This window comes from Spermophilus citellus (genome assembly GCF_964194105.1).
Source record: "Spermophilus citellus genome assembly, chromosome: 17".
Lineage (NCBI taxonomy): Eukaryota > Metazoa > Chordata > Mammalia > Rodentia > Sciuridae > Spermophilus > Spermophilus citellus.
Window position 1 is genome coordinate 32,552,469 of NC_138199.1, and position 13,645 is coordinate 32,566,113.

The 13,645-nt window shown below is 54.0% G+C and overlaps 1 protein-coding gene across 8 annotated transcripts in view; it reads right to left on the minus strand.

Annotated features, from left to right (window-relative positions):
- Positions 1-13,645, minus strand: part of LOC308636434 (kinase suppressor of Ras 1) — a 34,571-nt gene that overhangs the window by 20,276 nt on the left and 650 nt on the right. For 6 of the 8 annotated variants that reach the window (XM_081271856.1, XM_081271858.1, XM_081271860.1 and 3 more), the window contains exons 2-9: positions 11,615-11,698; positions 10,447-10,508; positions 10,238-10,344; positions 7,234-7,402; positions 4,903-4,944; positions 2,774-2,828; positions 1,988-2,036; positions 846-1,225 (exon numbers count right to left, since the gene is read on the minus strand). In XM_081271856.1, the coding sequence (XP_081127982.1) occupies positions 846-1,225; positions 1,988-2,036; positions 2,774-2,828; positions 4,903-4,944; positions 7,234-7,402; positions 10,238-10,344; positions 10,447-10,508; positions 11,615-11,698 (948 nt within the window). The remainder of the gene's footprint in view (positions 1-845; positions 1,226-1,987; positions 2,037-2,773; positions 2,829-4,902; positions 4,945-7,233; positions 7,403-10,237; positions 10,345-10,446; positions 10,509-11,614; positions 11,699-13,645) is intronic. The other 2 variants (XM_081271857.1, XM_081271863.1) reach the window with 1 other exon arrangement.

Genomic DNA, 13,645 nt, shown 5'->3' on the forward strand with positions numbered 1-13,645 from the left:
CCTCATATTGCTTTTCCTGATTTTAAGGTAAACGACAATTTCTTAGATGCTGTGGGCAAAGCTGGTCCAGGGTTACAGCCCTGCTGCTCCAGGGAGGGGACACTGCTGTGGGTGCAGGGTACCAGTGGGCACTTCCTGCTGTAGAAATGGGTGGTACACGTCAGAGTGGCAGGGGCTGGGGTGTGGCTCAGAGGTCAAGCGCTTGCCCAGCATGCATGAGGCCCTGGGTTCCATCCCCAGCACTGTCACTGCACAGAGAAAGAAGAGTGGACCTCAGAACTGTAACCAAGTTTAAAAAGCAAGTATGAACCAGTGTGATCTTTCCTGTGTATTTTTATAAAGGAAAAACTCCATGAGCACATGCCTACTCCTTTGTTTTAATGGAAGGTATGCTGGTGTTTATCCATCTTGGGGGAGAAGTGCCCAGTTGCGGGGGGAGGCAGTAGACTGGATTATACTTTGTACCTTTTATGGAACACTGGAATTTTCTGTATCCTTAGAGATCAGCTTATTTATTTATTAGGTACCGGGGACTGATCTCAAGGGCACTTGACCACTGAGCCACATCCCCAGCCCTATTTGGGGTTTTATTTAGAGACAGGGTCTCCCTGAGTTGCTTAGGGCCTTGCTAAGTTGCTGAGGCTGGCTTTGAACTTGTGCTCCTCCTGTCTCAGCCTCCCGAGCTGCTGGGATTACAGGTGTGCACCTACCAGCCTAGCTCACTTATTTTTGTAATGACATTAGGGCTATGTGAGTGGGGCATTTACTCCCATTGGTTTTTTTTTTTTTTTCTTTATGCCTCTATGAAAACCTCCCTGCCTCCTCAGGGTTCCCGGGCAGCTCACCTGGTGATGATGGCCAGGTGGGGGGGGTTCATGCAGGCCCCCATAAAGAGCACCACGTTCTCGTGCCGCGTCTGCCGGTAATTCATCACCTCCTTCTTGAAGAGCTTCAGGTGGTCCTGGTTGTGGCCATCCATCTCCAGCAGGCGAATGGCCACCTCGCCATGCCAGCGGCCACGGTGCACCCGGCCCCAGCGGCCTTGCCCGATGGGCTCGCCCAGCTCCACCTGCTCAAAGGGGATGTCCCACTCCTGCAGGTACACGCTGGTCTGGCTGGCCTTTCGAGAGATGGGGCCCCGCCAGGGCCGGCGGGAGCTGGGCAAGTCGTCCACCTCGTCCTCGTCATCTTCTGCCTCTGACTTTCCAGCCTCTGGCTCCTCAGCCTGAAAAGGAAGTGGGAAAACATGGAGAGGTCCAGGTCCTCTCTCCTCTGTCCCTGGGCCCCCATCAGGTGAGGGAGGAGAAGCACAGGGTCAGGAGGGCTGGGATCTAGTTGCCACTCTGCTCTGCTGAGGACAGCGATAGGTCATTTATCATCGCTGGGCCTCAGAGTCCTTCATCCACTAAATCTGACTGCTGACCCAAATGACCGCCAGATCCTTCATCCTGCTTACGCCCCAAGATTCACCCATGAGCAGCATCTAATTTGTTTTGGAAGGGCCTGGACATCCCTGGCGTGGAGGATGTAACCCAGCCACCCTTCTGATATTCTCTTGTTTAAACACAGAGCTCCTGACTCTCCCTGGGCAGCAGGAACAGACCCTACGCTGCTCTGCACAGAAGGGATCCAGGCTCAGTTTATACTTCAGTTCAGTGGACAGGTTCTTGAACCTGCCCGCAATCAGAATCACCTGGCAAGTGCTGACACCTGAAGACGTCTGACCTGATCCCAGACAGACTGAGTTTAGGGCTCTGGACAGGAAATGGGGACCTTGAGACCCCAGAGCTTATTCCAGTTAGCCTCCAGAACAGAAGAGCAAGAGGAAGGCTGTTTGGGGCATCCTTCATCATTCTTCCCTGCTCTGCACATCTGCAGGCATCTGGGAAGCCCGTGCCAGGACGAGACACCCGCTCTCTCCCCAGAGCCCTCCATGGTCCGAGAGGGGAAAGTAAAGTCTATCTGTGGGTCTGTCACCCTGGCTTACCTCCACCTCAGGAAACTCCAACACATCAGCTTTGGGTGGGTCATCGAGCCTAAGAGTAAGACAGGCCTGGTTAAGGAGGTTCTGGGCTGAGCAGGGGACTCCCCGGTTGGGCTTGAGACAAAAGGCCACCAAGCAGGCCTGGACCTTCACTGCGACTCAGCCATCTGTGGGTGGATGCTGTGGCGACAGGCAGAGGCCAGGGACCAGGTGCACCTTTCTCGGCCTCAGCCTTCTCTCCAGCCTGTCTTGAGTGTGCAGGAAGGTGACAGAGGCTGGAGGGTGGACATAAGCATCAAGGCCCCTTCGGATCTGTCACTCCGTACATGGGTTCAGAGTACACACAGGAAGGACTTAGAATCCAACAGCCTGGCCTTGGAGAATTGGCTGTCACTTCCTCCCTGTGTGACCTTATGGAACTTAGTGGCCCTGAGCTGGCTGTGGGTTCAGATGACATCGACTGCGATGCCAGCTTCACTGGACTAGGGCACAGGAGGCGATGGGAGTCGGCACCCAGCACAGCCCAACTGGGAGAAAGGACGCCCTGATGGAGCCAGTTCCAATAGGTCTCTGACGCTGAGTGCCCTCTGTCCACCCTCCTGGGTCACATGCAGCCCCACCCCATGCTAACTGTGCTGATAGAGGGCAAATAAAACACAGGTGAGTGAGCCCAAGTTCTCCATCTGGCCGGCTCGGGAACACGGTGCTGTCCAGGACGGGAGGGTTGGAGGTTTTGGGGTGGGGGTTAGGGATTGGGGTTTAGCCTCACGAAAGAGAAGGGGCGCCTACCGGGCACTGTCGGCCGAGTCGGGGAGCGGGGCTGGCGGCGGGAAGGCTGAAATGTCTGGAGGAAACAAAACAAACACAGGTGTGAGACCCCTGCTCCATGTCTCCAGAGACACCGGCCTGAAGCCAGGGAAGCGGATGTCCCCTGAGTGGCTGCCTCTGTCCACCAGGCCACTTCTCCCAGGACCAACTTGGGTTCATCTCTCAAACCTGATACAGACTCAGGCTCTCAGCCCGTGGTTTTGTCCACAGAGCTCCATCCCAGGAAGGGACCTGGGGTAGAAAGAGGGCGCCGCCTCGGTGAGCCCCAGTCCCCGAAGTCAAACCCACCCTGCACGCAAGTGGAAAAGCTAATGGGGCCATCGAGGGCTGGGGCTGGTGGCCAGAGGGACCTCCTGGTTGAGGCAGAGCCAGTCTCCAGGACAGCCTGTGGGCTCCTAAGTGACACCTGGTGTCCAAAGCAGCTTTGGGAATTTCTAGAGTGAAGACTGACCCCGGGCCTGGGGCGTTTCCAGAACAGATGGGCCGACATGGGAACAAAGAGCTACACAGAGACTATGATCCCTGGAGAAGGCAGTGGCCCAAGTGATCAACAGCCCTTTTCTGCCTTGGACAAAGACCCTCCCTGCTCAGCCATGAGACCTCCCCTGCCCTGCGCTTCTTCCAAAGCTCTCTCTCAAGGTCAAAGGAACCAGGCATGAGCATCTCTAGGTCCTCCCAGACTTGGAGAAGCTGAGGGAGCTGTAGGCCTTCTTATCAGGGCAATGCACCCATACACCCCAACTGTGCAGTTAGGGCTCTGGACCTCGGGAGACTCTGCTAGCACCTCCCTAGACATCACCACTTCACGTCTGCAGACGCCAGGAGTGGCCTGGTGTTTCCACCACCCACCCAACCCTGCTTGGATGTTCCCACAGAAGATTAGCACATGCCTAGGGAGGGGGGACTGGGAGATTTGGGGAGAAACAGCCCAGGTTGGAGGGCAAACATCTCTGAAGGCTCATACTTTTTCTTAAAAAGTTAAGAATGTTGTGCATTCTGCCCCCAAACATGTTCCGTTTTTTGCTTTCATAAGCATTTCCTTCCCCTGCCCTTGACACATCTCCAGGGCAAAATGGATGCTTCTAGAAGAACAATATTTTCCCAATTTGGGGACACTCCTCTGTACATGTCCTAGAGGTAGCAACTAGGTGGGCTCTGGGGAGGCAGAGAGGGGGACAACAAAATCAGATACAAAACCGTAAAAGGCAGCTCAGCTGTTCACAGGGTCGCCTATGGACGCTGACCCTGGGTCCTGACCGCTGCTGGCCTGCAAATACCCGAGCAGAGCCACATGGGTAAGGACTCACCAGCTCTCCAAGCCAACTCCCTAATGGAGCTGAGATGGGGAACAAAAATATCCCGGAATAACCAAAACACTGTGACTTCAAGACAGTCTTGTTTAACTCAGAGAATAAACAACCAGCTACAGACAGAAGGTGCTTGCCGTCTTCAGCTGGAGAAGAAAGCGCTGATATTATAAAACACTTAGAGGCAGGAATATGGTCAGATGCAAAGGCTGGCACAAAGGTTTCCAGGGTGTGCAAAACAATTTTTGTGAAGGAGAATCAATCGATTGTCTTTATTTGATTCTCTCCTTTAAACTCTGCACAATGAGGCAGTCCCGAAAATGGCCAGCAGGTGGCACTGTGGGACAAGGCTCAGAAAGGTGAGGCCTGCTGACCAAACAAAGGCTGCAGACCTCCCCCAATGGCTTCCCTTCTGTAAAACTAAGTAGTGTTTCCCTCTCACTGTATAAGGAAGGACATGGGAACAGGTGCTCATGCAGCATCAACAACAAAGCCCTCTCCCCTCGTTCTGCAAACCCAAGTTCTAGCCTTGCTTCTGCTACCTCCTGGCGGTGTGACCTTTAATGAGTGGCCTGAAGTCTATCTGCAAGAGGCTGGAGTGGATGGACTCCAGGGTCCCTCTCAGCAAGGCACTGTCCAGCCAAAGGGCCCTCCTCTTAGACACTTGCCCCTGCTTGCTCAGCCATGATGGACTCAAGCACCCAGAGAGAGGGCATCCGTGTCGGGGGGTGGATAGGGGGGTCTTGGCAGGGGTCAGTTAGTGGAAACATGCAGAGGACTCACCTGGGAAGATAAACTGCTGTCTATGATGAATGAAGTAGGCAGCTTTAAACAGAAGAGGAGGTGAGTCACACACACAGAACAGCAAACACAGCGAGGGAGGAGGGGGACACGTGGGCTTGGGAGACAGGAACTGGTTATTGGGCTGGGACGGTCCTGCCCAGCTTACTCCCCCCGAGGTGGGCCTGGCAAGGACAGGCTGAGCCATGCAGGAGGGAGGCAAAGAGGAAAGAAATGGGTGCCCCAGGAGCCCCAGGGTACAGGGGCTCCGGAGGACCGGGATTCCAGGGCCTGGCTCAGTGTCACCTTGATACACAGCCCAGTCCAGCAATCTGCTCTGGGAAAAAGCCAGGACCCCCCCTCTCCTGCTCTGGAGAATGCACGGGAGCCCAGGAGGGAAGACAATGAGCGAACGTGGTGGCTCTGAGAAAGTTTTAACAGTGTCGCGTGTGGGAGAACGGCCTCCTACACTTCAGCCCACCTTGACCCCTGGAGTGCTTCAACCTCATCCCCTGCTTCCTCCCATAGACATGTCTCTTAAGGGATGCACTGGGGTTCTGGAATCTGACATGGAATTATTCCTCTTGTTTCATTTGTTTTGTATTTTGGAGACAGAGTCTCCCTATGTGGTCCAGGCTGGCCTTGAACTTCTGGGCTCAAGTGATTCTCCCATCTGAGCCTCCTGAGTTGCTAGAATGACGGGTGTGTGCCATTGCCCCGCAACTTAAGGCAACCTCATTCCACCACGGGGCTCTGGGACCTCGGGAGTCGATTAACCTCTCTAGCTGCCTCACTAGAAAATGAGGGTCACCTTCCCAGGGTCACCCTTGAAGGCCAACGACACTGTTCGTACGCAGCCTAGGGCAGGTAGACAGCAGGAGTCGCAGTTCTTTCCCCAGGTTAACTCTTGTCCCACCCCAGCCCCAGAGAGGTGGGTCCCAGTGGTCCAATAAGAGATCAGGAAGAGTAAGGCCCCACGCAGGGGACAATGAGGCCCAGCCCCTTATGGGACATCAGTGAAAGTGGACAGGGGTTGGCTGATATCACAAAAAAGGATTTTTTCCTGTAGCTATTGTTTTTCAAATAGGCCCTTCCTTTTAGGAAAAGCTAAACTAGGTGGTTTTGAAAAGGGATGATTTCAGTGAATAAAGACAGAGTAGAACAGGAGAGGAGGTAAATCAAATGGGCCGTCGCTGCACTGCAGGAAGGGGTGGGGGCACTGGGACAAGGCATCCGTGTCCGGAGACACCCAGCCACGTGCATATTAAAGAAATAAGCCAATGAGAAAGAGCCCTACAAAATCTGTCTCACCACCCATGAACGAGGTCCCCAGGACCCTGGTGAGATGGACCAGTGAAGTCACCTGGCTTGCTGCTGGCTGGGTGCAGCCCCAGGGGCATCTCCTGGCACAGAGAAAGCTGAACTTCTGTCCCCCTGGGCCTGGGGCTGGTGGGATCATGATGGGGGCCTGGCTGGACCCCTCAGTGCAAGAGGGCGGAGGGTCTGCCGTTGGGCCTGGAGCAAACAGGAGTGTCATAGTCGCTCCCCTGCCTTCCTCTGGGACTGCAAATGAAACCGAGGCTGAGACAAGGGCACAAGGAGCTGCCAGAGGAGCCCAGGCAGCAGCTGAGTCCCAACAGCGGTGAACAGGCTTGGCTCTGCCACTGGGAGAGGCAGGACACCCAGGCTGGGCTTCTGGCAGGATAGAGATTCTGGCTACTCTCTGCAGACCCAGGGCATCCTGGGCTGTGGGGAGCACTAGAGATCAGCCTGGCTCAGGCCTACTCCCCCAGCACCCCTGTGGGGACTCGGTGTCCTCATCGGTACCAGGGGTACCACCTAATTCTAACTTGACATGGTTTCCTTGGTTTATGGGAAGGAAGTGAGAAGTCTCTTTTGGGTAGTTGGCCCTAACTGTGGAGTGTGCAGGTGACAGGTCCAAAAGCCCTGTCCTAGGCTTTCTGGCTCAATATGCTGCCTGCTATGCCAATGGGGGGGGCCAAGAAGCCCGCCCTGAGTGAGTGATAATGCCCAGCAGAAGCCACCACAGCACAGGAGGACAGTGTGGGGATTAGGCCAAGAACACTCAGCCTGCTGTGTGTCAGGGGGCATGGGCTTGGCCCTGCCTCTTACAGGCTGTAGAACTCAAGGCAACCACTCATCTCTGAACCTCTGTGGCCCCATCTGTAGAATGGGTGCAGCAGCCTCACCAACCCCAGAGCTCCTGCCCTTGAGGTCAGCGTCACATAGACAGTGGCGGCCTTCGACCTTGAACCCGCCAGGGGTCTTCTGACTGCACCCCTGAGAACCCGGAGAAGCCCAGAAGTGTGGTACCTGGGAAGTTGAACCTGCTGTCCCGCTGGCCAGGCGAGGGGTTGGGGGGTGTGGTGGCGCTGGAGGGGTTCGTTGGTGTCGGGAAGGGTGCTGGCGAGGAGGGCGTGGAGGACGTGGCGGAGGAGGGGTTGCTGCTGGAGTCCAGGGGGTTCATGGCGGGAGAGTGCTCCTGCAGGACCAGAGCGGGGGAATGGGGGGCTGAACTGCCCCACCAGGCTGCCCCCCACATGCCAGGAGCCCCCACTTTCCCACTGCAAAGGAGCCCAGCCAGGGGCCCTTAGGGTCCCACCCTCGGCACTAAAATTTTCCAGGTCTTATTAGATGGCCGCACACAGAGACCCTGCTCTCAAAGGCTCCTGTTCATCTTTCTTTTTTTTTGATGGGGCGGCGGGTACTGGGGATTGAACTCAGGGGCACTCGACCACTGAGCCACATACCCAGCCCTATTTTGCATTTTACTTAGAGACAGGTTCTCACAGAGTTGCTTATTATTAGCACCTTGCTTTTGCTGAGGCTGGCTTTGACCTTGCGATCCTCCTGCCTCAGCCTCCTGAGCCACTGGGATTACAGGTGTGCACCACTGCGCCCAGCTCTGTTCATCTTTCTTATTTCAGCTCAAACACAATTTCCTCCCAGAGGCCCTTCCTGGACCCTGACTGGGACCATGCTCCTCCTCTAGTTCCTCCTATAGCTCCCAGCAGCTCTTCCTCAGGGCACTGTAACTGCAGTTTGTCAACTGCAGATGTCCTCAGGTAGTCTGCTGGATGGACACTTCTCCCACCCCAGTGCCTGCCTGGCTCTGAGTTGGGCAGAGTAGGTTTTTGTTTTGTTTTGTTTTTTAAGTGAATTAAATCCAGACTCTGACAAAAGTTCATGCAGCATCTACTATGTGCCAGGCTCTGCTAGAAGTAAGAAGAAAACGAGGAGCATACAGTCCTTGTCTTTGCAGACCTTGTCCTTAGTGTACTGGGACTCTCGGTGCAGATACGGCTGCAAAATCCCGAGAGCGCAAAACCCTGGGCTGGTGCGACCAGCCATCCTGGAGGGTCAGGAATTCCAGAGCTGGAATGAAGCTTCCAGAAGGTGACCACAGGAGCTGGTTTGTTGGTCGGGCCTGGTTCCCACTGCTGTCCCGACTTCAATGTTACTGTCATTCCCTTCACACCCCAAAGCAAGCACAGGGCTCAAGGCGGCTCATCAGTGACCTGGCTAACCAGTGCTTCCTGGACACAGCGCCTCAGAGGGTAGGAGGCAGTTGCTCAAAATAGGGCCAAGTGCCAAGTTCAACCTGTGTCCTCAGCAGGCCCTGGAGACTGGGGGATGCACAGCGTGATGGAGCCCACCTGAGCTGGTGCAGTGGGCCTCACTGGTCAGCAAGCCGACCCTGTGCAGTGCCAACTAAAGGAGAAGGCTGGACTGGTCCACTGAGCCCTCACTCTTCCTGCTCATCCTCCAAGGCTCAAGACCCTCCACTAATCCCTGGCTTCAACAGTGGCAATGAGGACAGGACAAGTCCTAGCTCCTCCTCTCAGCAGCTGTGTGACTCTGGACAAACTACCTAACCTCTCTGAGCCACAGTGTGAAACCCATAAAATGGGGGTATCCACTTGATGATCCATACAAATGCTTCCCAAGGCAGGCATCAGGAACATGGGGAGCAAGATACTGCCTGGCCTCCCAGGGCATCTGCGCCAAAATGGAATGGGGTGCTCGGAGGGGGAAGGGGCTGAAGAAGAGGTCAGAGAGAAGTAGGATGAACCCCATCTCAGCCAGTGCCCCTAGCAACTGGCAGCTCGTGTTATAACAACGATCAAACAGGACCCCAGAAGGACACTATGGGTTCGCTGCGCTGGGCGTGGTGAGAGAGACCGTTGGCAGCACCAGCTTCAGTGCCTCGGGTCCAGCTGTGTGCGCAGGAGGGCGGGTGGAGGTGGCCCTGGAGAGGACACTGCACTGACAGGCGGCTGAGGGTGGACAGGCAGGAGCAAACACGCCAGGCTGTGACTGAGCCTGGGTGAGGGCTGTGCGAGGGGGCCCCAGGCGCCGGAGGGGAGAGGACAGGGTGGGAACAGGGGGGCTGGCATTGGAGGACACTAAGATATTTTAAGAATTTCAGCAGTCTGTCACAGGCCCGGAAACAAATAACAGGTGACAGACAGTACCCAGCCCTACGTGGGACCTTGTGAACATTCCCACCGCCCGAGGACACCCCGTGAACGAAGCACCATGACCCCCCTTCACACCCAGGACAAAACTGAGGCTCAGAAAGGTCAAGCAGCTCACTCAAGGTCATAGAAGCGAAGAGGACGAACTGCTGCCACTCACACCCAGGGTGGTGGCCCTGCCAGCACCTGAATGTCCCCCTACGGCTGCTGAACTCCTGGCTCAAGGTGATGGTACTGAGCTGTGGGGTCCTTGGAGGGGTGATCAGCTCCTGAGGGTGGGGCCGTCCAATGGGACACGAGCCTTTACCAAAGAGGCCAGAGGGACCCCTCCTCCCATTACATGAAGACATAGCAAAAAGGCACAAAGGCCTGAGAGGGGACCCTGGGCTCAGCTTCCCCAGCAGGAAAATGCAGGTAATTCCAGCAGGTGCCTTTCAGAGCTTTTAAAAAAAAACTTTAATTAATTAATTAATTAATATGGTGCTGAGGATGGAACCCAGTGCCTCACACGTGCCAGGCAGGAACTCCAGCCCTGAGCCACAACCCCAGGCCCCTTCAGAGCTATTTTAAGAGTCAAAGGAATCACCAATGGAGAATTCCTGGCACACAGTAAGTGCTCAGGAAATGTTGGCTCAGAGGAGAAGAAAGGGCGTGGGAACCAAAGCTGCACAACCACCATTTGGATAGAACATGGAGCCTGCTGAGTGGCCAGGACAGGATCCCTCCTGGCAACCACAGCCACAGGTACGGGCCTGGAGCGCCCGGTCCTGCATCCCCACCGAGCCTCCACTGGGGGGCGCCCTGCAGGAAGGAGCGGGCAGCTCCCCACCAGACCCTACCTTTTTCGTCAGTGCCTTGGGGAGGGTTCCAAAGTGGGGTTCGGCTGCTCTGTCCACAGGGTTGTTGATGTCCGAAGGGACCGATTCCGTCCTCCGGAGCCTTGTTACTGTTGGAAAAGGGAGGAATCCCATCAGCAGGGTCACACCAGGCTAAGGAAGGTTCCAGACCACCACCACCCCAGGGAGAGGGGAGAGGACGGGGCACTCACGTGGGAGGAAGGATATTCTACAGGCCGGGGCTTCTTTTGTGCACTTGTTGTGACACTTCAACCTGGTAAAGGGGGCAGAGTCAGCGCTGGGAGGGCGTGCACGTCATCAGAGCAGCTGTGTAGCTCTCACCCCCACTGCCTCAGTTTCCACAAACTTCTCAACAAACATTAGCTCCAAAGATTACAACACTCCATCTTAACTGCAGCTGCCACTGCCGGCTGCCTGCCATGTTCTGCAGTCCTCTACCGGTTCCTCGCGGCCCCTGTGGCTCACCGCAGGTCACACATGTATTCCTCCCATCTAAAGAGAAGATGACCTGCCACCCAGCTTCAGAAAGCTTGAGGCAAATCTGAACTTACAAAACACAAATGAGAATGTTTGCATTACCCAAAGGCCCTAGGGGTCCCAAGGGCAGCCCCTGGACTCAGGCCCCTGCTGTGTGGCCTAAGGGTCAGCTCTCAGCTCAGCAATGAAAAGAGCTGGCTACTTCTCTGGGTTCTGCTGGTGGCACCCAGCCTCAGTGCTCTCATCAGTAAAATGGGCTGACAGCTGGCGCCGTACCAACTTTACACTGCAGCTGCAGGGCAGTGTGGAGTTTGGGGTCATCCAGGGCTCTCCACCCAGAACAGGTAGGAAAGCCGGAGGTCCCCCATTTAAAGCCAAGATAGGGAACAGTGTGGGTTGAGCCGTGGGTCATCGGCTGTCCACTTGTCGTTCTTTCCCACTAGAAACTACAATGCTAGGAGAAAATAAAGCTGATTTTGTACAGAATCTACATTCTCTTCTCACTCTTGCCCTTCAGAAGCCAACTCTGTTTATACCCCTGCCTGCCGGTCTCCGACCGCTCATGTGCTGAAGTGTAAGGCTGAACTTCAGAACTCCCTACAATTCCCAGAACAGGCCCCACTTTCCTCCTGGACTCTGGATTCCTTCTCCCCTAGTCTAACTGCTAAACTTCTATTCATCCTTCAAAGCCCACCTCAAATACCCGCTTCTTGCAGGGGTGCCTCACTTCAGTTCCCCTAGGGAGGCCTGGTGTGCTGAATGGGATTATGGGTAGCAGGTTATAAGGAACTCTTGACCTTGGACTTGACCTGAGGCCATGGATGAAGTATCAGGACTGCTCCTGAACTCCAAGCATTTCTCCCTCCCACCCTCTGCCTTCACCTGCAGTGCTTGCACTTCACTCCAAACATCATGCTCTTCTGGCACACGTGGCAGACCTGCGACAGCCAGGACTTGGTGGAGAACCTGCAGCGGGTGGACACAGACGGGTTCCCGGGGCTACATCCCAGAGCCCCAGGAAACCTCTCCCAGGGACCATTAGTCACCCCCCACCACCACCACCACCAAGTAGATTTCCCAGCCACAAAGTCACCAGTGTCCACATTCTCCAACTGGTGCAGTCACTGGTGCTGAATTTGGCAACAGCAATCAAAATCACCCATGGGCTTCCCCTTTAAGCCAGCAACTAGGTCCTAGGAATTTACCTACAGAGCCTCCCCCAAGTGTCAAATCAGCAAGGCATCTCTGCAGTATGAATACAGCAGGAAGACCAGAAATGACCTGTGGCCATCACCAGTGACTGACTAAAGCAGGCTCCAGCCATACAAAAGAACACTGCATGGGGCTGGGGCTCAGTGGTACAGTGCTCGCCCAGCATGTGCAAGGCCCTGGGTTTGATCCTCAGCACCATATTAAAAATAAATAAACAAATGAAAGACATCATCAAGAATATCTCAAAGGATTGAATTTATATAGAATATTGTCCCTTAATAAAAAAAAAAAAAAGAAAGAAAAGAACACTGCAGCCAGAAAATAAAACCAGGAAACTCCTTTTGTGCAAATAGAGAGCAAGCTTCCAGTCACATCATCCATTGATAAAATTAAGGTCTAATATCATTTAATGTTAATATAATTCCATTAATACAGAGTTCAAGCACAGGAAAAACGCATCTATGACAGTAGCCACGAGTAGTGATTGCGCAGTGGTGACATTATCAATTGCGAAGAGCCAAAGCAAACTTTTTGGTGTGCTGGAATTCCTGTATCTGCATCTGCCTGGTCTCAACAGGGTCTACATACATAAATGCACATGTGCATTTTGCTCTAAATAAATTATGTAATTTTTTTAAAAATATTTTTTTAGTTGTTGATAGACCTTTTTTTTTTTATTTATTTATACACAGTGCTGAAAATTGAACCCAGTGTCTCAGACATGCCAGGCAAGTGTGCTACCACTGAGTCCCAGCCCCAAATTACGTAATTGTAAAAAGAAAAAAAAAAAAAAAGCAAAGTACAAAATAGTGTGTATAATATATGTTATTTGTGTAAAATAAAAAGCAAAAAACCAAATATACATATTTGGTAATTATAAAATCTCTCTAGGAGATAGATACAAAAGAAATTGGGGAGCCAGGAACAGGGGTGAGGGAGGACTTTTCTGTCTACCTATTTAAACCTCTTAGATTTTGAACACATGAGTGCCTTTTCAGTCTCAAGCTTAAAACATTGAAAAAACAAAAGGTAGCCTAGAAGGCAGGATGCGATCGGAGCAGATGGAATCCTCCAGAAAAAGACACTAGGCCAGCCCACAGCGGGAGCGGGGGGAGACCTAAGAGCAGACAGATCTTTCGTTTTGGGAGGAATGTGAGTAGCATCGTGTCTGCTGTGTGTCCTTGAACGTCAGCTCACTTGGTCACTATGACCACCCCTAGGAGTTAGGCAGGCCCAGGATTCTTAGTACACAGGCCAGAAGCCAGCTTGGACAGGTAGGTGACAGGCCTGGCCTCCCTATTCATATGTGCCCTGGGCCCTGCTGTCAAGACTATGGGCACAGGTGTCCCAGCTCTGACAAGGCTCCATGCAGAGGTCTCTGGACTCAAGCTCTGTCTCACTGAGTGTGACCTCAGACACGGTGCTTGATCCTGGGGACCTGCAGCTGCCCTCTGGGAAACAACAGGCCCTGGCAAGGGGCAGCACCCTTGAGAACATTCCCTATCACGCTTCAACAGCCTTTAACAGGGACAGCCAGAGCATGGGCGTCCCAAGACAGTGTCCTGCTGGCCACCCAGGGGCCATGAGATACCACCCAGACCTTTGGGGCCTGAACACACAGCCTCAGGAGCGTTGAGGCCAAGACCTCTGGACAGTCCACATCACGGGCCCACATCAGCCCTCTTCTACGTTTGTGAGCTC